This window comes from Chanodichthys erythropterus, chromosome 12 (assembly GCF_024489055.1).
Source record: "Chanodichthys erythropterus isolate Z2021 chromosome 12, ASM2448905v1, whole genome shotgun sequence".
Taxonomy (NCBI): Eukaryota; Metazoa; Chordata; class Actinopteri; order Cypriniformes; family Xenocyprididae; genus Chanodichthys; species Chanodichthys erythropterus.
The window spans coordinates 2,966,584-2,990,148 of NC_090232.1; the positions used below are offsets into that span (position 1 = coordinate 2,966,584).

A 23,565-nucleotide genomic window follows, 5' to 3' on the forward strand; every position below is an offset into this window, starting at 1 on the left:
TTTGCCTTGGTTGCTAAATTAAACAGAAAAAATTTCTACTCTCCACCTTAAAGAAAAAATGAAGCAGAATGTTTTGTGTAAAATTATTGTCAGGTTTATATGGAGTTTTTTTGTATTTCATTGTTTCCCTGTGTTCTGTTCCTGTTTCCTTTTGTTCCCCATTTACCCACTTCTTTTCAATGCTGGGTTGTTTTTTCTACCCAAACCCTGGGTTGAGCCTATTGGGTCATTATTTTTTCCATGGTTGGGTAGCTTTTGAGTTATCCAGCCATTGGGACAGACCAATCTCACTGACAGTTGAATCAATACATCCGTCTTCCACCTGCCCTCTGACGCAACAACAAGTGTCTTTACTTCAACAACACCAGCTTTTTGCCCCCTTGTCAGGAGAGAGCATATCTCAACACCACCGAATCCATTACTTTGGTAAAATAAAGGTTTTTATACATTTTATTTTGTGTATAAAGTCTTCACAGAATTGTAAGTCATTTTATTTAATGCAATGCAAAATACAAGGATGAGATGTCAGTCATCTGAAAGCATTTTATGTGTTTATGTGCAGGTTATAAGGAGCCTGTCAGGATATGTTTCGGCGATGAGAAACACGGAGCAGTGCTCTGAGGTTTGTGCTGGGGTTTGGGCCCGTCATCACTGCTTGCAGCTATATTTTTTATTGTTAATATATGTTCTGTGTAATTTAACAATTATTACATTAAAAAGAATTTACCATGATTTTAAAGTCTTTTCATCATAGTAGTACCGCAGTGTTGTACAGCGACCCATCACCAGTTTAGATTTCGGCAACACGCCACTGAGCGTACACAGGATTATATGTGGAAAATAGAAGAAAACACTGCCTATAAAAGTCACGCTGAAACAGCATTGGACAGACCATTCTAGTATCACCATCTGGGGTGAAGTCTCCATTCTCCAGACGGTGGTCCGCTGCGTGACAACATGTCCGCTCCTTCATTCAAGGAACCCAGCACATGAACCGTCCTCAGTGAACGGAGGTTTTTCTGTGCCTATAGGAGAAGCTTGCTTGTTAGTCTGTGCAGAGGGTGAGAGCTGACACCCCCTTGGTGTTTTATTAAGGCAACTATTGTGCTGTGGGGTGAATCTGCACTAAGATTTGTTTAGTTAACATTCTGAATGGCCAGCTCATGAGGGCACGATTCAGACGTCTCAGATCAAAAATAGGCCATCTTTCTTGGGGACGAGGAAGTAGTGGCTGTAAAAGCCGCATTCTGTAGGAACTCTCTCCATGGCGCCTTTTTCCAGCAGAGACTGAACTTCGGCTTGGAGGACATGAAAACTGCTGTCTGAGACTGAAGAGTGAACCACGCCCCTTATTAATAATGGTCTTGACTGAGATCAGAAAATTCACTGCTTTTTAATTCATGCTTTTTTTAATTTTCGTCATTTTAAATTGAAAATATAGACTATTTATGACAATGAAGGTAAACTAACCAAAAATAAAAAATAAGACTTACATATATATAAAAATAAAAACCCAGCAAACAGAAAAAATACAGCAAGTAATAATACACAAGATTTTTTACATTAACACATGATAAAGATTGTAATACCTTTTATGGTAAAATCATACTAAATAAGTCCTTAAGTGAGCTTACATCATAAAAAATGTTTTCTATTGCATTAAAAGTGAGACAGTCCAATAAAATATTTAAGGGAAAAGGTGGTCTTGCAAAACACATTAGTCAGTCTTGTATGAGCTGTATGACATCATGGTGAACACCACTTGATCAAACCAACAACATAAATTCAGTAATTTTCTCCTCTTTTCAGTGACTGTTGAAGCTTTATATACTCCTCTCCCATCACCAGCCAATCGCAACATGTAAAAAATCCACAAAGTGAATGAGGTGGCAGTCTTGAGTACCTGTTAGTGGAAATCATGTCCTCACGATGGGAAAAATGGACAATTAAAACAGGAGAAACACAAACAAAAACAGCAACACATACTACAACACATCCATCGATGTACAAAAACAAGAAAACAACAAAAACATAAAGGACAAAACACATTCACTCTTTAGTGTTAAGATTCAAACTCATCATCTTGGTATCTAAATTATGCAAAATGCCTCTCCTACTCTCAAAGTATAAACATAAAACTAAGCAAAGTCTTTTAAAGAGATTCTCATCTTGTCTCTTGTCAAATTATTTGCATATTTTACGTTAGTTCATTCAAAACCTCAGAATGAATTTCCAACAGTGTCAGTGTGGCGCAGCAGACAGAAGGTGGTTAAAGGGGTGGTTCAATGCGATTTCACTTTTTTAACTTTAGTTAGCGTTTAACGTTGCTGCTTGAGCATAAACAGTTTCTGCAAAGTTACAGTGCTGAAAGTTCAATGCAAACGGAGATATTGGGCCCTATAATACACCCGGCGCAATGCGACGCAAGGCGCAGCGCAAGTGTGTTTGCTAGTTTGCGCCCGACGCCGTTCCCGTTTTCCCGTTCAGCGCCACGTCCTTAAATTAGTAAATGCATTTGCGCCAGTTAGTGCGCCCATGAGCGTGCTGGTTTAAAAAAAGAGGTGTGTTCAGCCGCATTGCTATTTTAAGGAGCTGAAAATAAACTGCGCCATAGACCAACTCAAACCTGGTATAAAGTTTAAAGTTAATGGCGCAATATTTTTTTTAGGAGAGCGCGTTGGTAGAAACTGCGCTTCTGGGCAGCTACACCTGCTGACCAATCTGAGCACATTGCGTATGTCGGAGGGAGTGGCTTCATAGAAGCAGGAAGTCAAACGAGCCGTTCATATGACAGTGGAAACAAAGGTGTAGAATAAAGGTAAAATATATGAAAAATACAGCGTTTTCAAAAAAAACGAAGCATTAAGACATGTTAAACTGCGCCCCAAAAACACAATCAAACCTAGAAAATAAACACTGAACCACCTCTTTAAAAAGCAACAGATAAAATTCAATAACAGTCACAAATATGAAGGCACAGATGGTTAAAGGTCCAGTGTGTAATATTTAGGAGCATCTATTAACAGAAATGCAATATAGTATACATAACTATGTTTTTAGTGGTGTATAAAGACCTTATATAATGAGCCATTTTATCTACACACACCATGTGTCCCCCTTTTATCAAAGTCGCCATTTTGCGCCACCATGTTTTTAATAACCCTAAATGGACAAACTACTCTACAGAGCATGTGTGCTTGACTGGCACTCTCTTCTGTTTCAGACGACGACATCTTTGTCCTGTGTCAGCCACCATAGCTTCTCTATGTGCTTCGAAAGGGAGTTATATTTGTGGCCTGAGCCGTTGGTTGCAATTTGCAACCTCACCGCTAGATGCTGCTCAAATTTACACACTGCACCTCCAAGAACTCCAGATGATTCAGTAAATCTGGGATTTAGAGCAGATGACCAGACATAATGGTTTTCCACAAGGAAGTCTTTGGTCTCCCACAGCAAGCATCATTCTGTTGTTTTGTTAAGGTTTCTCCTCTTCCACAGAAGCAGAGATATTCATTTCTAGAAAGTAAAATAAGAATTTGTGTGTAGAGAAACTAAATCAGGAACATAATCAGGAGCATAAACTTCAAATGAACACTCAACTTGAATTATGGATGAGAGAAATCAGACTCTAGCAGTCCAGAAACTCACTGATGTGCAATTATCTTACCATCATTGTTTTCTTCTTCCTCCTTTTCCTTTTCTTCTTCCTCCTTTTCCTTTTCTTCTTCCTCCTTTTCTTCTTCTTCTTCCTCCTTTTCTTCTTCCTCCTTTTCCTTTTCTTCTTCCTCCTTTTCCTTTTCTTCTTCCTCCTTTTCTTCTTCTTCTTCCTCCTTTTCTTCTTCCTCCTTTTCCTTTCCTCCTTCTAATTCTTCTTTCTCCTTTTTCTTTTCCTTTTCTCCTTCCTCATTTTCATTTTCTTCTTCTTTCTCCTTTTCCTTTTCTTCTTTCTCCTTTTCCTTTTCTTCTTCCTCATTTCCTTTTCTTTTTCTTCCTGCTTTTCTTTCCTTTTTCTTTTCTTCATTCACTTTTTCCTTTTCACTCTCTATGAAATCACAAATATAAACAGACAGCAGTCAAGAACAGCTAAAAACTAAGATTGTCAAAAACACATCAGATTCAGAGAATACAGAGTAAAGAATTATAAACATTGTTGCACTTGTCAAACATTTTCAGTGTCTTTATCATCTTTATCATAATGTGATGATATTATTATTCACTTTGAGAGATCATGCAGTAGAATTATACTTGACAAAGAGAGCAATCCACTGTAAACATAACTTCAGTAAATTTTGTAAATCTTTATCTTTATAAAGAACTATTGAGGTGATTATTTGTCACATTAGCTTTACTGAGAATATACCATAGATATTTTTGAATACTTGTAATAAGAGATGACAATTTATTACATCTTACCGTCATACTTTGACAGTGAAGAATATATTCCTTCAGTATCATTTGTGAGAAAGAAAGAAGATCCATTAGTTTGTCCATTTCATGCACAATGGTACAGAGTAGTACATTACTAATAATAAACACTCATTAAATAATGGCCTAAATGCATTCTCAAAAAAAACAAAACAAAAAAAAACAACATGAAAAGCTAAATACACTTTTGTAATTGTTTAAAGATCAATTATTTGTATGCATAAACAAACAAACTCACCTTTGACATATTCATAGCGGTCATCAAAAAGATCTGGTGTAAAAAAAACAAAATGTAAATACAAACTGATCAATTATCAGACTATAAATAAAAGTACTGTTGACTGTACATTTTGAAACAATTGAATTGTTTGCTAGTATGGCACATGAGTAACAAACACACAGTACTAAAGAGATAAGAACGCATTTAGTAAAACAGGGATAAAATTAAAGACAAACACTTGCAGCTCTTCTATGTTCCACTTTCCTGAATGAACACCAGAATTAGTGCAAAAGCTAAACTAAAACTAATTATAGAATAAACAAATACACTGTCTAACAGTTGGAGAAAAATATGTGAATTTAAGCTTCTGAGCAAAAAACACATATTCTAAAAGATAAAACACAATAGTTAACATACTTTGAAAGTGATTGTTGCGTTTATACAGGAAAAAGAGGGAACAGCCAATGATGATTAGGATAATGATGACAGTAAACCCAATCATCTTCAAATATCCGTGTTTTGATCCATCTAAAGAAAAAAACATTAGCTTAATTTGCTAAATGTTCAGTTTTCACATTACAAAATACATTAACATGACCTAAACTTACATAACTGACATAATCATAATATTGGAAATAGTGTATATTTAGTGTGTGATGAAGATATGACACAACCATAAGGTTTTGTGCTAATTCTGATCACAGGACAGAGTATTATATCAATACAGTTATCCACAAGGAAGTCCTTTTGGGTCTTTTCTTTTTCTTTTTTCTTTTTCTTTTTTGGGGAGGGGGGTGTTATTTTTTAATTTTTCCTGGTATTTTTCCAGTGTTTGGGTAGTTTTTTGTTTTACCCAGATCCTGGGACAGACATCATAACCCAGGAGTTGAGTTATTTATTGTGGGCTTTTTGCGCCCTCTTCAGGAGAGAGCAGAGCAGCTCCATCAAATTGGTGTATGTCTTTTAACTTTCTCTGATACACGTTTGTTATAGCAAAAAAAGCAAGAGAAACTCTGATCAGATGATGTTGGTCACTTTTTAAGTGATGGTATAGTCATCATAAAGTGGTCTGATTCACTGATACTAGAGTCTGGTCTCTGACTAAATTATTTAAAGGATTAGTCCACTTTTAAATAAACTTTTCCTGATAACTTACTCGCCCCCATGTCATCCAAGATCTTCATGTCTTTCTTTCTTCAGTCGAAAAGAAATTAAAGTTTTTGATGAAAATATTCCAGGATTTTTCTCCATATAGTGGACTTCACTGGAGCCCAAACAGTTGAAGGTCAAAATTAGTTTCAGTGCAGCTTCAAATTGTTCAACACGATCCCAGATGAGAAATAAGGGTCTTATCTAGTGAAACCATTGCTCATTTTCTGAAAAAAATAGAAAATTATATAAGTTATAGCCATAAATGCTAATCTTGAAGTAGCTCTCTTCTTCTTCTTCTTCTTCTTCTCCTCTATTTGAATTCCAGCAGTGTAGACACTGCTAAGTGTATTACTGCCCTCCACAGGTCAAAGTTTAAACTAACTGTTATATACTATTGAACTAGCATATTGCATATATTCAATTTTTTTCAGAAAATGAGCAATGGTTTCACTAGATAAGACCATTATTTCTCATCTGGGATCGTGTTGAACAATTTGAAGCTGCACTGAAACTAATTTTGACCTTCAACTGTTTGGGCTCCATTGAAGTCCACTATATGGAGAAAAATCCTGGAATATTTTCATCAAAAACTTTAATTTCTTTTCGACTGAAGAAAGAAAGACATGAAGATCTTGGATGACATGGGGGTGAGTAAATTATCAGGAAAAGTTTATTTAAAAGTGAACTAATCCTTTAATATTAGTTGTAGTTTCACATGCCAATACTATAACAGTGCTGTGATACTATAAACAATTGTATTAAATCATAATGCAGAAAATGTTTTGTCAAGGTCATGCAGACTCACACAGACATCAAGAGTGATAACACGAGTGTATGAATCTCAACAATGGTGATATTACATACACAATTCAGATCAAATCACAACGTCACAAAACAAGCTACTAAAGTCACAAAAAAAGCTTAATTGATTGTCACCATTATTGAGATTCATATGTTGATTGTTGATTATTGAAGAATGTCTCCTAAACGACTGAGGCATTTTGTTGTTGGATATAAGAATGAATGTAACAGTCTGCGCCGCTGAAGACGGATTTTTTTTAAAGGGAAAATGCCCCTGGATCTACCTCTATGTGTTTATGTCTGCGCTAAAAAAGTTGGTTTTGTTAAAAAGTTCCTGAAGGATGAATCAGTACCTCCAGAAGACATGAGTAACCCTATCCACAAGTTTCCTACGCCCCATGAGGCCTTGTTTTTGACAAGGTAAAAAGGGTGTTTTTTTTCCCCCCACAACCATTCAGAAATTTTAATCAAAGTATGTTATAGACTTTTCATGAAGACCTTATCATACTAACTTGAATCATACTAACTTGTAGAAAATCAGCATCCGATGTCCCCTTTAAATTAGGATATTTTACTTTAATTCTTCAGGGTTATTTGCTTCCATTCATTTGACCATTTTATCATTTAACTGTTTTGTTACTGTTTAATTACTGATTATTTTTGTAATTTTACATACATTTGTTTGTAATTTACGAAAACAGAAAAAATACAGTATAAAACAAAGTAATTTTCTGTAAAAAATATGTGAATTACTGTAATTTTTCATTAATGTCATAATACATAAAATAACAGCCGAGTTGTTAATTTACATATATTGTTTGTAATTTTACAGAGTTTTAAGTATAATTTAAAATAAAAGAAAATTACTATTAAAAAAATTAAGTAGTAAATTTAGTATTATAGTAAAAATGCATCAGCCCATTATGTTGGGTAAAATTAACCCAACATGTGTTATATCCTGTATTTACCCAAATTGGGTTGTTTTTAACCCTCTTTTTTAGAGTGTGAATTAAGTAGTTGCCCTAATAAAGTATACAGTCATGTCAGTAAAAAAGTATTTTTCTACCAAAATGCATTGTGATCATTTAAGGTTCTATTAAGGTTCACTGCAGATATAAACATAGCAGGTCTGACATCAGTGATCATGTCCATGTCTGTACAATGGTAACATTTTTGGACATTTAAGTCACTTAAAAATGTATACATTTCACTACATAAATACAACTTCTGAATAGGATCCTTCAGCACCAACTAAAACAATATTAATCTGACTCTCAGTGACTTTCTTCTAAAGTAAGTAATGTTGAAGTATACTGCAGTCTCACCTTTAAACAGATCTCTCTCATAGAGCGGATCACTGGTCTCCTCACTCACTGCGTTCTTCAGTGTACAGGTGTAGAAGTTATCTAGATTTCCTTCATTTTTGACTGTGATAGACTCTCCTTTCGGAGTGATTGGTGAACCCGTCAGTGTTTCTCCAGCAGAATTCTTCCAGATTATCGTTTCACTGTACTCACATGTTAAATTCACAACATCAGGGTTATCTTTGATCTTCTCTATTTTTATCACAGGTTTGGGGACCCGCTCTGTGAAGGAAACAGGGAAAAGCACATGCTACCAAGTCCAAAACACATGATAATACTCTGGTAACTTTTGTCAGTGTGATGAATATTATGTTATCATTCAATTCAATTTAGCCTTAAAAAAATACTGGTAAATATTCTATAATCATTATATTGTAATATTCTGATTATAAGATTAGGCTTTTAAAATATTTCAATAACCAATATTCACTCACCCATAACAGTCAATGTGAATCTCTGTTTCTGCTCTTTACTGTTGATGTCAATGGTATAAACTCCACTATGTTCAACTTTTAGATTAGTGATAGTGATTTGTCCAGTCGTATTATCAACAGTTGTGATGTTTTTGAATCTCTGAATAGGGATCCAAGTTTCTGTTGCTCCTTCTTTCCATACAATCACCTTGTCAACATATCCAGCAGTGTTTATGTGTTTCCAGATGATGCTGGTGACAGGAGGAATAAAGTCTGGGCGAAAAGAAACTTGATCACCCTCTGCTTTCATCACATCTACACCTAAAGAATAAAATATGAGAGAGTTTTTTTAGTCAACATTCAACAAGCAAGTCTGTGTGCTGGCTAGTTTATGGCAAACATGATCAACAAAAAAAGCAGGCCTACCTAAAAGTAGCCTATAAATTGCTGTATTTGGTAATAGTATGGTATTGAAATATGTAATATACATGAAATACATGTAAGGAACACAATATATAATAAATATGATTATTATCGTGATATATTAAAGTAACCACGTTATAATAATCTGAACTATAAACTAAACACATTTAGTATGGATGTGGACCTTGACATGCACTGTAGAAAACTGCCAAATTGTTTTACTGTGATTTCACATTACAATGTTGTATTAAATCATGCCACTATAATAAATTTATTTTTTTTTCACTGTAAATGTTTTGAAGTCACTATAATGGTGTTACATTGGTTTGGGATCTTGGACCCTCTGTATTCATATTTAAATTTCTGTTCTAGCCAAGTCAGAAATGTAAAAAAAAAAAAAAAAAAAAAAAAACATTTGTTAAAATGATGACAAGCTAGAATATGAAATAGTTTAGTGAAACTATTCTTAGCATGAATACAACGATTTTGTTTTAGTATTATTTAAGAATGAAAATTTACCAATAACTTATTTCAAATTCATAGCTGTTTGTAGATGGATCTTTCACAATACTAAAACAATTTATTTATCAGATGACATCATTTCGTAAATACCACCTAATGATGCATAGACATAAATACTTGACACACAAAACATAACAATGGTGACACTCAACAAATAATAAAAACACTTACACAACAAAATAACATTACAAATTAAACAACACAAACTGATAAAAGCGAAGCAAAAATAAGTTCAGCAGCAACCAACTAGAATCAAGAAACTATTCATGCCGCACTGCTTGCTGGGTACCTTCATAGTACATACGCACTGTAGTATGATGTATGATGAAGTATGATGTTGTTTGTTTAGTCCATTTTGTGTTTTCCAATACTGTAAACTCACAGTAAAATCACTTTTTTAGTGCCGTTAGATACAATAAAAGTCCTACTATGAAATTACTGTTAACGTAATGCAATTATCCTGGAATATAGGCCTATTGTAATTTCACACTAAATATTTAACAGTGTGTGGCTAATAACCTAAAATAACAATGTAAATCAAAACTAGGCCCCATCAGACGCTGTCATGAGTACAATAATCTACAATACATCTCAGTCATTTGATATTTGTAAATTTGTAAAACTTGAAGTAACCAAGAGAACATTTTTTATGCTAGCTTTGATCGAATGCTAACGGATGCATCAAGTACCTGAAGCGGCTCCTGTGGCGATGAACACAGTGCAGATGACCGTCAAGTATCTTAGAAGTAACTTCTTCATACAAAGTCCAAAGTCCATGCATTCTTCTTCTTCTATATTTTTCTCAGAAAGTATGAGCACCCCTGAGACGCCATGAAAGAAAGGACTGAAACTGCGGAAGTCCAAAAAGAAACCGAAAGTTATCAAGTTTTTTTATTATTATTATTATTATTATTATTTATTTATTTTTTTTATAGTGGGATTACCGAAATTAATCAAGTAACTAAATGCATTGACTCACTGCCAGGGTCGAGGATTTCACGCACAATTACAAAAATATTACAGACCTGCGGGTTTTGTTATTATGGGCTACTTTTATAACGTACCAAGGTCTCCAAAAACGTTTATTTGAAAACAAAAAACAAAACTAAACAACATGAAAATGCATCGTTTACAAATGTGTATTGATCAACCTATAGACTTCTGAAAGCAAGTAAAGGAGAGGCGGTACAGAGAGGCGCGTAAAAACAGGACAAAAAAAAAAAAAAAAAAAAAGTGTGAATGTGGCGAGAGGAAAAGTGATCGAAAATACTGTGGGCTATTAATAGGCTAATGGTCTTGACCCATAAAATCCGCTGTTTTTTAATGAATTTAATTTTCGTCATTTAAAATTTTATATAAAGAAAGATAGGGTAGAGTGGGGGAAAACGCCCCCCTTAAGGAAAATGTGACATTACAGTGCAACAAAACATAAATGTGACTAGAATTGCCATCCTGGTTTTGAGTGACTATGGCAGGAGTTATTCACCAAATATTAAAATTGCTCAGCCTTTATAATTAATTAGTATTTTGACTGAAAATATTTTTGTACAAAGGGGGCGTTTTGCCCTAGCGGTGGGCGTTTTGCCCACAAGACAAACAGAAAACCCTAAATAAATATTAAACTTATAAATTTATATATTTATGTAGTAAAATATATCCAATAAATGCATTAAGCCACCCAATTTCATTGGGTCACCTAACCACCTTTCATCAGTGAGCTAACTGTGCTATCAAGCTAGTCTAATGCTCACTTGAGGTAATTTTTATTTTTTATTTTATTTATTTTTTGTTTGTTTAAATATTTTGATTTTACTACCTAGTTATACTGCATTAAGTGTAAAACAAAGGATTTGATAGACAGAAATATGTTATTATAGTAATTATGATAGAGAGAAACTATGCCCTCTGGGGGGCGTTTTACCCCACAAGCTACGACTTTTTAAAAAAATGTTTAATTTTTTAAAATATAATCATATTCCTTATAAATAACATATCCTCTCAAACTACAGACTTCGCTATTCATCTATCATACATCACTGTGATATCCTGCAATATTCTCTTAAACACTTGTTTACTAATATCTGAAAATTATAGCGCTTATCATGTAATCCTCTTCTCTTCAAATACGTCGCTGGTGTCAGCTTCTCCAAGTAGATTTGTTTATCCCCGCTGTCAAACGTAGTGCATAGCAACAGTGAAAATGTATATTGACTACCTCTGATGCTTATTTTGAGAAAAACAGGTGGGGGCGTTTTCCCCACTCTACCCTAATTGCTTACATACTATATCTAACAATCAAACTTTGGCACACAGCAGACCAGTCACATCACAACTCAATCCACAAAGTGTACAGCAGCTGGATCTGAGGCAGGAGACATTATCTCCAGACACACATTAATTTCAGTCATTTTCTCTTCCTTTAAGTGACTGTTGAAGCAATATACTTCTCTCCAATCACCAGCCAATCACAACATGTAAAAAATCCACAGAGTGAATAAGGTGGCAGTCATGAGTACCTGTTAGTGGAAAGCATGTCCTCATGATGGGAAATGGACAATTAAAACAGGAGAAACACATACAAAAACAGCAACACATCCATATATGTAATGTACAATTTAGAGCCGATGACCAGACAAATGTGTCGAGAAGATCTTTACATTTGAAGAGTCAAAAGGTTCATGATGAGCATCAGTCAATCACTGTCATTTCTGAGGGGAAAAATGCTCATTTTTAATACATAATTTAAAACAGTTCAAGTTGATTTGTGATATTGCACATATTAATGATTTTCCAGAGAAGAAGTAAACTTACTCTGGAAGTGTTTCATCTCCTACAGCAATCAGCACAATAACCTTCAACAACAACAGTGACATGAAATCATAATCGAGCCTTTACTTTATTAATACACATTCCTAGAGAACAATTAATGAGTGCATCGATTTATCTTCACAATCTTTCATCAAAATGATCTTTCCTTTTCTTAAATGTTAACCAATAGCCTAATTCAAGCATTTTATAGTAGCCTATTTAATTGTTTTAGCAAAATTGGCTCCATTCGTTTTACAATCTGATAAAATCAATGAATAAAACAATTAGTTTTCTCACTGAATATCTGATTTTAAATATGTCACATTATTAAAGGAAAACAGGTTGCAAAATGGCAAATTGCCTTATGTTTGGGACAGAGGTTTGAATGTTTATTTTTAGTTTTAAGCAAACGATTAGCTCAGATGAAAGAAATAAGTTTCAAATGTTTTAAAAGATTAAACACAACAGTAGTCTTACCGTATAAAGTTGGTATAAACAGGAAAAAGGTGAAAAGAACCTTGCAGATCAAAACGATGGAAATACAAGTGACAAATACCCTGTTTGAATCTAATAAAAAAAAAATTAAACTTATAAAACAAATTCAACCCTAGAAAACACATTTAAATGATCAAAATTAGATTTCTAAAAAAACAAAAACAGAGAGTATAGCGGAAGAGGAAGAAACTGTCCGTGTCTGAGTGCGACAAGACTACGAACCACATGCATGAAAATGACCATACGAGACGTTAACAGGTCACAGATCGTGCTCCATCTCTTCAGGCCTCAAGAGTCTCAAGCCCCTCAATCCCACCCCCATGAACACAATTTAATCTGGACACGATTTGAGTTAACTTCAATTGTAGAAGTAAACTGCTCTTACCCTCAAACAGATCTCTCTCATAGACCGGATCACTGGTCTCTTCACTTGCGCCGTTATCTAGTGTACAGGTGTAGAAGTTTACTGGATTTCCTTCATATTTGACTACTAAAGTCTCTCCTTTCGGATCGTGTTTTGAACCATTCAGTGTTTCTCCAGCAGAATTCTTCCAGATGATCGTTTCATTGTACTCACATATTAAATACACAACATCAGGGTTATCTTTACTCCGCTCTGTTTTTATCACAGGTTTGGGGACCCGTTCTGTGAAAGAAAAAAAAAGATGTTGGTATCAGATGATAATACTATGGCATTTACTACAAGTTTAATACAAACCATAGCATCCCAAAAAAAAAGCACCACCATGTTTTTGGACATGTACCATGGTATATATCAAAGTACCATGATTTCATAATCTAATACCATCACTGACTGCCATAATACAGTGATGGCAATCATTCAGTACAATATATACCTGGTATGGTATTGAATGATTGCCACAAATCATGGTATTTACATGGTAATTCAAGGTACAGTATTTCAAAGAACACTGCAGTATGTTCTAGCTTTTGATAAAGTCAGTTATTGTTAAATTACAATTAACATATACTGTACATTGATATATATACAATACAAAAATGATTATAATTTTTCACAAATACTGGTAAAAAAAGTTGACAGAATTACTAGCTATAGTGTAAGTGAAAGTGAAGTGACGTGAAGGCCAAGTATGGTAACCCATTTGTCCATTTGCATTTAATCCACCCAAGTTAGTGCACAAACATTAGGAGTAGTGAGTAGTGAACACACACACACACACACTGCAAACACACATCCAGAGCAATGGGCACCCATTTTTGTTGTGGCATCCTGGAAGTGTTAGGGATTTGGTGCCTTGCTCAAGGGCACTTCAGTCATTTCCTGCTAGTATTGTGACTCGAACCCGTAGCCTTCAGGTTACCAGTCTGACTATCTAACCATTAGAGAGTCTCTACCACAACTGCCCCTATATTATGTTAAAGGGGACCTATAATGCCCCTTTTACAAGATGTAATATAAGTCTTTGGTGTCCCCAGAATGTGTCTGTGAAGTTTCAGCTCAAAATCCCCCACAGATCATTTATTATAGCTTGTCAAATTTGCCCCTATTTAGGTGTGAGCAAAAACACGCCGTTTTTGTGCGTGTCCCTTTAAATGCAAATGAGCTTTAACAGCTCAACAAAAACAAAGCTGGAGAATCTCACGCAGCCAAAATGAGGATTGTCAGTAACGGTGTTCAGCTTTACATTGTTCAAACCGGAGTCGACACTGATGGAGAGACTCAGGAAGAAGTTACAACTTTTAGACGTTTCTGAATGGTTAGTGGATAAATTTATGTAGTTGCTGTGGAGTTGATTCAACTCATCCACTAGCATGTGCCGTCATGTTAATCTTTTGTGCAAATCCAGCGTTGAATTGATCCTCGTTTGTGAAGCAGTCCGGAGTAAAATGACGGCATGACAACAACACTCTACTACAACAACTCTTCCTCTTCTCTAAAGCAGCCCAACATGGCCCCGCCCCCTTTGTTGCGTGTTCTCGGGGGCGGGGTTTATGTAAATTTGGGGGTTTGTGATGTCACTAACCGAGAAGAAGCTTGTTGTAGTCCCTACTCGTCATTTGTTGTAGTCCTTAAAAAGCGATTTCTGTAAAAGAAAATATCTCCCTTTGCATTGAACTTTGAACGTTGTAACTTTGCAGATGTTGTTTATGATCAAACAGCAACATTACACACTAACTAAAGTTAAAAAAGGGAAATCATAATCAAGGGCCCCTTTAAGTAAACAAATCATAATAACAATATGATTTTACAGTATTAATATTAATCAATATAATAATCAATATTCACTCACCCATAACAGTCAATGTGAATCTCTGTTGCTGCTCTTTACTGTTGATGTCAATGCTATAAACTCCACTGTGTTCGACAGTTAAATTAGTTATAGTGATTTGTCCAGTCTTCTCATCAACAGTTGTGATGTTTTTGAATCTCAGATTCGGGATTAGAATTTCTCCTTCATCCCATTCAATCACCTTGACAACAGTTCCATCAGTGTTTATGTGTTTCCAGATGATGCTGGTGACAGGAGGAATGAATTTGTCTGGACGAAAAGAAACTTGATCACCCACTGCTTTCTTCACATCTACACCTGATGAATAAAATATGAGAGAGTATGTTAGTCAACATTCAACAAGCAAGTCTCTGTCATTCACTACAGTCATTTAATATTTGTAAATTTACAATACACTATGATATCATTAAAAACTAAACAGCTTTAGGGTCGACAAAAAACAGATCCTGCGCCATCTTTGATAAAACTTAATAAACATCATGTAGATCTACCTGAAACAGCTTCTGTGGTGATGAACACAACGATGACGACCAACAACAAGCTTCGAGGTGACATTTTTGTTAGACAAAGTACATGGTGATAAACTTTTCTTCGACAGTAAATTTTGCTCAGAATGTCTTTACATGTAAAAGACGAGGTGTAAGAATGGAGAATACAGAGGAAGTACAAAAATAGAAACCACAAACATGCGCCATTGAGTTGGTCTTTCACTCTGATCCATAGGACACAACTTTAAAGTGCATGTTTAATGTTCATACTTTCCTAAAGACACATAAATCTAAAAAGTGATTTACATTGCATTCAATGTTTTAGAGGAGACCGGGGATGAAAGTAACACCTTTTGTTTGAGCAATGCTCATTGGTTGTTTGTGCTAAATCTCTCAAAATCTGATTCATAGTTGTCACATTTGTCTACTACAAATATAACTCACTTGGACAGGTGTCAAAGATGAGTTATGTGAGTTAACGTCAAACACAAAGAGTAGATGGCGATTTGCTGAAATAAGATCCTCACAAACTAAATTTACGTTACTGAAGAACAAAGAATAATCAGTTTTGAATAAAGTGAACCATTTAAAGTGACAAAAAACATTGTAGTGTATTACTTCTATTACTTTAAATTTAGCACAAAACAATTGCTGCGTGTGTTTGTGTGAGTGTTCGTGTGTCTGTATTCCTGTCACATAACTATAGAAGTGAATTGCGACTTATTTTCTCAGAACTGCGTGATACAAAGTTGCAATTCCGAGATATAAAGTCAGAATTGTGAGATATAAACTCGCAATTATGAGAAAAAAGAATTTGACTTTATAACTGAACTTTTTATCTCACAATTCTGACTTTATAACTCACAATTCTGAGGGAAAAATTCAGGAGTTCAGAATGAATTTAGCATTAACTTTAGATTATATATGTCATGTATAGTCTTGGTTTTGTTTCATGTTTTATTTTGAGGTTTATGTATGTCTTATTGTTATGTTTTCATTGCTTTAGGCTTGTTTGAGATGAGCAAATTCTGCGCAGAACCGATCACCGGTGATCACCGCGAGATGCATGCCGGTTAGAAATGTGTCCGAGGGTGGGCCGCCTTGCTCTGATGTCATGCCGACGTGTGTCAAAAACCTCTCGCGAGTGCGAGGCGGACGTGTCGGATTCTGCAGTCGAGCGCAGTTGCTCTCCACCGACTGCGCTGACCAAAAGCATGATCAGAAATAATTGTGCATAATTGTGCTGATCTTCCACTTTCACTTCACATTTTGAAATTTTATTAAAATGCATTTTATTAAAATGCAACATTGCATGCTTGCAATGTTTATACTTCCCTAAAGACAAATAAATCTTCATTTGAATTATTTTTTTAAATAAAAATTAACACATTTCACATTTAATAGATTATATTTTTTTGAAGTGATTTACACTACATTCACTGTGTACGCCTGCAAAATTTCTCATCTCACCTTCTTGAGAACAAACAATCTGCATATTTAACAGTAGATTCATATATTCATAACCTGAGGATGAAGGTCCAACACTGTTTGTGCGGCCCAGCAGACAGAAAGGTCAAAAAACAACAGTCAAAGTTCAATAACAGTCAAAGTTATGAAGGAATTGTATAAGAAGAGAAAATAGAGAAAGTGTGAAAACAGAAACCGTAAACATGCATAATTGTGCTGATCTTCCACTTTCACTTCACAGTTTTTAAAAATGTATGAAAATGCATGTTTTGCAATGTTCATACTTCCCTAAAAACAAAAAAATCTCCATCTGAAATTAAATTTTTATTTTGTTTTTAAATAAAAGTCTTAACACATTTTACACTTGACATACGATTTTATTTGAAGTTATTTACACTGCATTCAATGTGTACTATTTTACTATACCATGCATTTATATGTGTACACCTGCAACTCTCTGTTTGGTGCCAGTAAGAGGTTCTCATCTTGTCACTCATTGAGAATAAAGTATCTGCATATTTAGATTCATAGATTCATAACCTGAATTTCCAACACCATTTGTGCGGCCCAGCAGACAGAAAGGTCAAAAAGCAACAGTCAAAGTTTAATAACAGTCAAAGTTATGAAGACGGTTTAGAGCTCCAGATGATTCAGTAAAGCTGAGATTTATAGAGTCCATGAGTCCATGGAGTCCAGCATCAATCACACACTCACAGCTGTTATTTCTGAGGGGAAAACAGTATTTCACATTATAAAACATAGTAATTATTTGCCAATAATAAATTAAATAATTAAACTTACTCTTGTAAATCTTGTGTCTCCCACAGGAAGCAGCACAATCACCTTAAAGAACAAGAACAACAGCGACACTCAGTCGTTTACAGTCATGAACTCATTATCAGTCTTATTAATAGAGATATTATGTGATTCATGAGTTCATAATGGATAGAATGTTTTGAGCAAATTATAAACACAGAAAGGAAATGCTTTAATATGTTTTAAATGATCTTACAGTGAAACGCAATTATAATCAGGAAAAGGGTGATAATCACAGCGATCGCAGAAATGACAATTGCGATGATAAATCCTGTGTTTGATTCTAGTGAAGAAAAAACAATAGGTTATGCATATGAAACAATCTCCTGGGAGAGACATTTATAAATGATCAGAATTAGATTATTAAATTGCATCTTGCATTACTGAATTATGACAATCGATAGAAACAAGCATATTCATCTAGTTACTTTCAGATTTATGTCGTCTCATCTTTGAACAGATCTCTCTCATAGACCGGATCACTGGTTTCTTTACTTGCGCCGTTATCAACTGTACAGGTGTAGAAGTTTTCTGGATTCCCTTCATTTTTGACTGTGATGGACTCTCCTTTCGGAGTGATTGGTGAACCCGTCAGTGTTTCTCCAGCAGAATTCTTCCAGATGATCGTTTCATTGTACTCACATCTCAAATACACAACATCAGGGTTATCACTCGACTCTATTTTTATCACAGGTTTGGGGACCCGCTCTGTGAAAGAAACAATTAAACAATTAATTCAAGCAGGGGTTCAAGCATTTAAGCCCTTTAAGCACATATGTGTAGAAAGATTAAGTTTTATTTAGCAAGCAGGTAACCACTTAAATCATTGAAGGAACAGACCATTTTCAGCCAAAACAGGCACCTATGGTCAGATCTCCGTAAAAGTTGGCATGCTTCTTTAGAGTCATATGCTGCATGTGCTCGCTTAATTTCGTGAAGTTCTCATTTAGGTATAGTTTTCATTTAGGATTTATAGGCTTTTGAGTATATTTTGCCACAGCCATTTTCTAAATGACCCTGTTAAAGTGACCCAAAGGGTAAAGTATAACTTTTCTTTTGATAATTATTGATCTAGAGAGTCCAGAGAATTGTCCTGTTACATGAATACGGAAATCATTATAAATATATAGGCATAGTATAGATATTACTATTAGGGTCCCGTCAAACAGTTTTTACAATCTGGCTTGAGGCTGATAAATAACGAAAGTAATTGATAAGGTCTTTATAAGAAATATTGTGAATCTATACCTAAAATACACTGCAATCATTAGACAATTGTAATATAGAATACAAAACTACGATGTTATTTATAACCGCCAAAGAATGAACACCGTGTCATTTCCAAAATGATGGTAAGTATTTAACTTACCTGAAACCGCTTCAGTGGTGATGAACACAACGATGGAGACGAACGTCAAACTTCGAAGTGACATTTTTGTTAGAAAAAATACACTTTTATTCACTTTTCTTCTAGATTTTGCACAGAGACGCAAACACGTTATATGAAACAGAAAATAAAAACATGCAGCATCTCCTCAAATACGCCTGACTGCTTAATGGGGCGGGGCTCCAAGCGTCGCTCCGCCCCATACCTACTCTGATTGGCTCGGTCGTCTTTCACAGGCACACATGATAGGACTGAGATTGTTCCGAGTTGTTTTCACTATAATGCACAGACAACATTAGCTTATCCCGCAATGGCAAGATAAATTAATTATGATAGAAAGCTTCGGTTTGGTCTAGTGCATGAAAAATATCCAGTGCATAACAATAAAGTGCACTGCATAAACTGCTTCAATAAACTGCTTTAATTTTTTCCTTTTTATATTTTCGATTTGGAGTGTGCTGTTTTATAATAACTGATTTACAGTAGGTTGTAGCTCACATCTTTTCTGACACCACACCAGTATTTATATTTATTTAAATTGCAAATATATAATTTACATAATACAAACTAAACTGTACTGAAGGACACAATTTAAAACTGATTAAACATTTTTTTTTATATGCATCTTTTGATGTTCATACTTTACTAATGACACAAATCTTCTGAATTAGAATTTTGTCTTAACAAGATGCATTCACATTTTATCCAAAGTGATTTACACTGCATTCAATGCTTACTACTTTATTAGTTCAAACTCATAACATTTGCACTGCATTTAAAACAATCCCTGTTCAACTGTGCTATTTTGAGACACAATAAATATGAACTAAAATGTGCTTTTAACATAATATCTGTGTTATGAAAGTATTAGATACATATTATTTATGTATTAGATTTTCTTAAGATTATCCTAAGTACTAAAAAATGTTCTTTACTTTATTAAGTACAAAATTAGTAGGTGAAAATAGAGCACTTTAAGTAAGTGCACTTCTTTCACCTGGGTACACTCATACACTGACTGCATTTTTGCCTTAATTGCATGAATTTTAAGGCTGCTATAATTCAGCGCTGTAAATTGTGTAAATACATGTAACTATGTATTCATATTTGTACATTACTTGCCTATTATAAATTCTTTATTGTTGTTTATCTGATGATCTGAAACCACATTTGTGACATATCAAAGAATGAATGTGTCCTATTTATAATCAGGATGCTTGTCAAGTATTTAGATTTTGTTATTCACGTTTCAAATGTCTTATTGGACAGTGTAAAGACACAAATTATAATTGCTGTCAAGAGGTTGAATGCCAGTTAAATGCTTACAGAAATTTGTAATAAAATGTATTTTTCCCCATTAATTTAATTTGGTGTATTATATGTCAAGGACCACAGTTTAAGTCTTCGTTTATTAATCCCTTTAAATCAGGGATAACATGTCTTTATTTTAATGCTATGGTCCGAAGACCATGCACAGCTCTTGGCTAACCATTTTAAAACATCCACAAACAAAGATCAGAAGTCAGAACACGTCAACTAAATTCACAGATTATTTGAAAAATTTCAAAAATATAATTTTTATAAAAACTCAGAATAAGAAATGCACAGTTTCCATAATGTTCACAAGCAAATGCACACATAAGTGTAATTTCATATATGAACCAACTTAACCAAATCAAGTAGAAACCAAATAATAATAGCCTACATAACATGTTGTTAAGATAAAGACTGGACAAAACCAATCCTGTACTGCATATTTAGTTTTGGAGGAAACTGTGATACATTCAGTTCTACTTCACATTCCCCTGAACATAGCCATGTCAAACAGCTCTGAAATATGACCAACTACTGAACTGATTTTGTATCCTGAAAACAGTGCTATTATCCTAAATGTTGGGCCAATTTACTTTTTTGTGTACAAGTTTCTGCTTGGGACTACGTTTCTTGATTTCTTCACATTTTTGGTCACAGAATTGTGCTTGTCAACTTCGTGGGCTTAAATAATATCCATAACCCACTGAGCTTGTGAGGATCTTTAGAGGACATCAGCTTTCAGTTCAGACCTCAGATGATCAACACCTATGAAGACACGGCACCAACTCCTGCGAGGACTTCAGAAGACACAATCATCTGGATCAACATGCACATTCCCAAATTTCTATATGTCCTAATTATTGTTAATATGTAATTCTTTTTTCCAGGAGCTCATTGCTTCTACCTTCAGTTAAACTGCTGTGATTGTAAATTAACTTGTACATTATTTGCTAACTGTATTCTTTAAATTGCAATGTTGACATGCATTCTCTGTAAAGCTGCTTTAAAACGATATGCATCATAAAAAGCGCTACACTGTAAAACTTCACTGTAAATTTACAGGTGATTTCTTACAGTATTGTACTGTATTTGCATAAAACAGTAATAGACTGTATCTTTTACAGAACAGCTGTAAATATACAGCACTTTTCTGTTTTCAGCCCGCTAAATTCGTAATACAGTATCACACTGTAAAGGCATAGCATTGTGGGATTGATTTATTTCGCGCTCATTTTAGATCCAATGTGATGCGGTGGACAGAGGCAAACTTTATTTGTCAGCGGGACAATTGAACAGAATAAATATTCCTGTTATCAAGATAAACAAGTGGTCTGTGAATCTGTGAGCAGTTCTCAAGCTTTTGTCAGCTTCGGTTCGAGTTTCAAACATTCAAACAGTTGGCTGTGACGCAGCAGAAAATAGGAGACGTTAACGTGACATGAAGACGGGATGAAGATTTGTCATCTGAATCGGAATAATCTACGTTAACTTGCGCCCAATAAATGTCTAGTTTTGAGCTTGAGAAGATGGACAATTGTTCGACTGATATGGTAAGCCAATCTTATTTTTTCTGTTCGCATATCGATATGCTTCCACGAATGGTTTGATTTTGAGATCGCAGTTTGGTACCGCGCAAACAAGTAACATTGTTCTCGCCTCTTTACCAAGTAATTTCAGTATTTCGCAAAATATGCGACATTTAGCCTGCATTTGGATGACCAGCTTTTAAAATAATTAATAGCCCATGTTTTTTTTTTTCGTTTCAGGCTATTCGTTTGTAATCTGAGGACGATCCAGTGCCAACGTAAGTAAATTAGTGTTTCCGTGTTAACGAACATGATATGGTGTCAGTTCTGTGATCGTGCCTTTGAATCGTTGTCGACATTTTGCCAGCACATGAAAATCCATAGTCATGTTCATAATACTGTTTTCAAATGTGGTATTCCCGATTGCCCCACAACATTTAAAAAGTTCACTGCTTTTAAGGCTCACATATTTAGGGATCACAAAGAGAGGCCCTCAAAGAAACCTGTGGAGCAGTTGATAGATGCTTTAGTCTGTGACATTGGTGAATGTCGAGAAAAGTGCAGTGACTTGAAAAACTTTGTTTTACACTTAAAATCTCATATCAAAGAAGGCATCAGAGTGCCATGTCCATTTAAATGTAACAAAAACTTTTCTGTAGCATCTTCATTGACCTCACATTTATCTAGGAATCACCGAAACTCTTCAGCAGAAAGGTTGCGTCATAATATACTGCAGTCAAATGTTTCAGTACAGAGGCCGCAGGATGAGGTATCCAATGTGGCTGAACACTCAAATCCACAGTCTGAATTCTTTGATTGTGGTGATGGCGAAGAGCAGTTGGATATTGCGCTATTGCCAGATAATGCAGATGAATCTCTTTTTTTGAAGAACATGGCTCTGTTTTATCTCAAGTTACAGGCAAAGCATATTCTCCCATCATCTGTGATCCAGTCTGTAATTGATGGGCTGCAGGACATTCACGATATTAGCCAGTCTCATTTGCTACACAAGCTAAGTGAAAAAATGACTGTGCTTGGTATTTCTGAAATTGATATAAAGACCGTTGTTGATGTCTTGCAAACTGATGATCTTTTTCGGAGGTCTAATATTAATACACTTAGCACTGATAAGAGGAGAAAGTCTTTTTATAAAGACAATTTTAAGTTTGTGGATCCTGTCCCAATCTGTCTTGGTCAAAATGAATCCGGCAAGGAAAGCTTTGCTCAATATATTCCTATTAAGCAAAGCTTAGAAGCACTGTTCTGCTGTAAATCAGTGATAGAACAACATAAGAATTCACAAACTGAAGTCAGAGCAAAAGATATCCTCTCTGATGTATGGGATGGCAAAAATATTGTTGAAAATGTGCTGTTTAAAGCCGATACAGACTCATTGGCTTTAATTTTGTATGAAGATGCTTTTGAAGTTGCCAATCCACTTGGGTCTGGTAAGAAAAAACACAAAATTCTTGCCGTTTACATGACACTTGCAAACCTGTTGCCTCACTGTAGGTCAGGCATTGACCATATGCAGCTAGTTCTGCTATGTAGGGAACAAGATTTTAGATTTTTTGGACAAGATTTGGTCTTTGCCACTCTGGTGAAAGACCTTAAAGACCTTGAGGAAAATGGTGTTGAATTAGCTGATGGAAAGAAGCACAAAGGTACATT

The 23,565-nt window shown here is 34.9% G+C and overlaps 2 protein-coding genes across 3 annotated transcripts; both read right to left on the reverse strand.

The window, feature by feature from the left end:
- Nucleotides 1–1,369: 1,369 nt before the first annotated feature.
- On the reverse strand, nucleotides 1,370–10,170 carry LOC137031863 (capping protein inhibiting regulator of actin dynamics-like). Of its 2 annotated transcripts, XM_067403194.1 has the most exons (8): nucleotides 10,010–10,170; nucleotides 8,397–8,696; nucleotides 7,924–8,184; nucleotides 5,063–5,173; nucleotides 4,664–4,696; nucleotides 4,414–4,443; nucleotides 3,668–4,042; nucleotides 1,372–3,516 (listed from the first exon to the last, which is right to left on the reverse strand). In XM_067403194.1, exons 1-8 carry the CDS (start codon nucleotides 10,095–10,097, stop codon nucleotides 3,476–3,478), a joined length of 1,239 nt encoding a protein of 412 aa, XP_067259295.1. In that variant the 5' UTR covers nucleotides 10,098–10,170; the 3' UTR covers nucleotides 1,372–3,475. The 2 variants fall into 2 exon arrangements, with proteins under 2 accessions (XP_067259296.1, XP_067259295.1); XM_067403195.1 differs by lacking the exon at nucleotides 5,063–5,173 and having other exon boundaries at nucleotides 1,370–3,516.
- Nucleotides 10,171–12,762: 2,592 nt separating this feature from the next.
- LOC137031577 (CD48 antigen-like) lies at nucleotides 12,763–15,451 on the reverse strand. Its single transcript, XM_067402618.1, has 4 exons — nucleotides 15,388–15,451; nucleotides 14,897–15,193; nucleotides 13,009–13,269; nucleotides 12,763–12,770 (listed from the first exon to the last, which is right to left on the reverse strand). The coding sequence occupies exons 1-4, from the start codon at nucleotides 15,449–15,451 to the stop codon at nucleotides 12,763–12,765; spliced, it is 630 nt and encodes a 209-aa protein (XP_067258719.1).
- Between the last annotated feature and the right edge of the window lie 8,114 nt (nucleotides 15,452–23,565).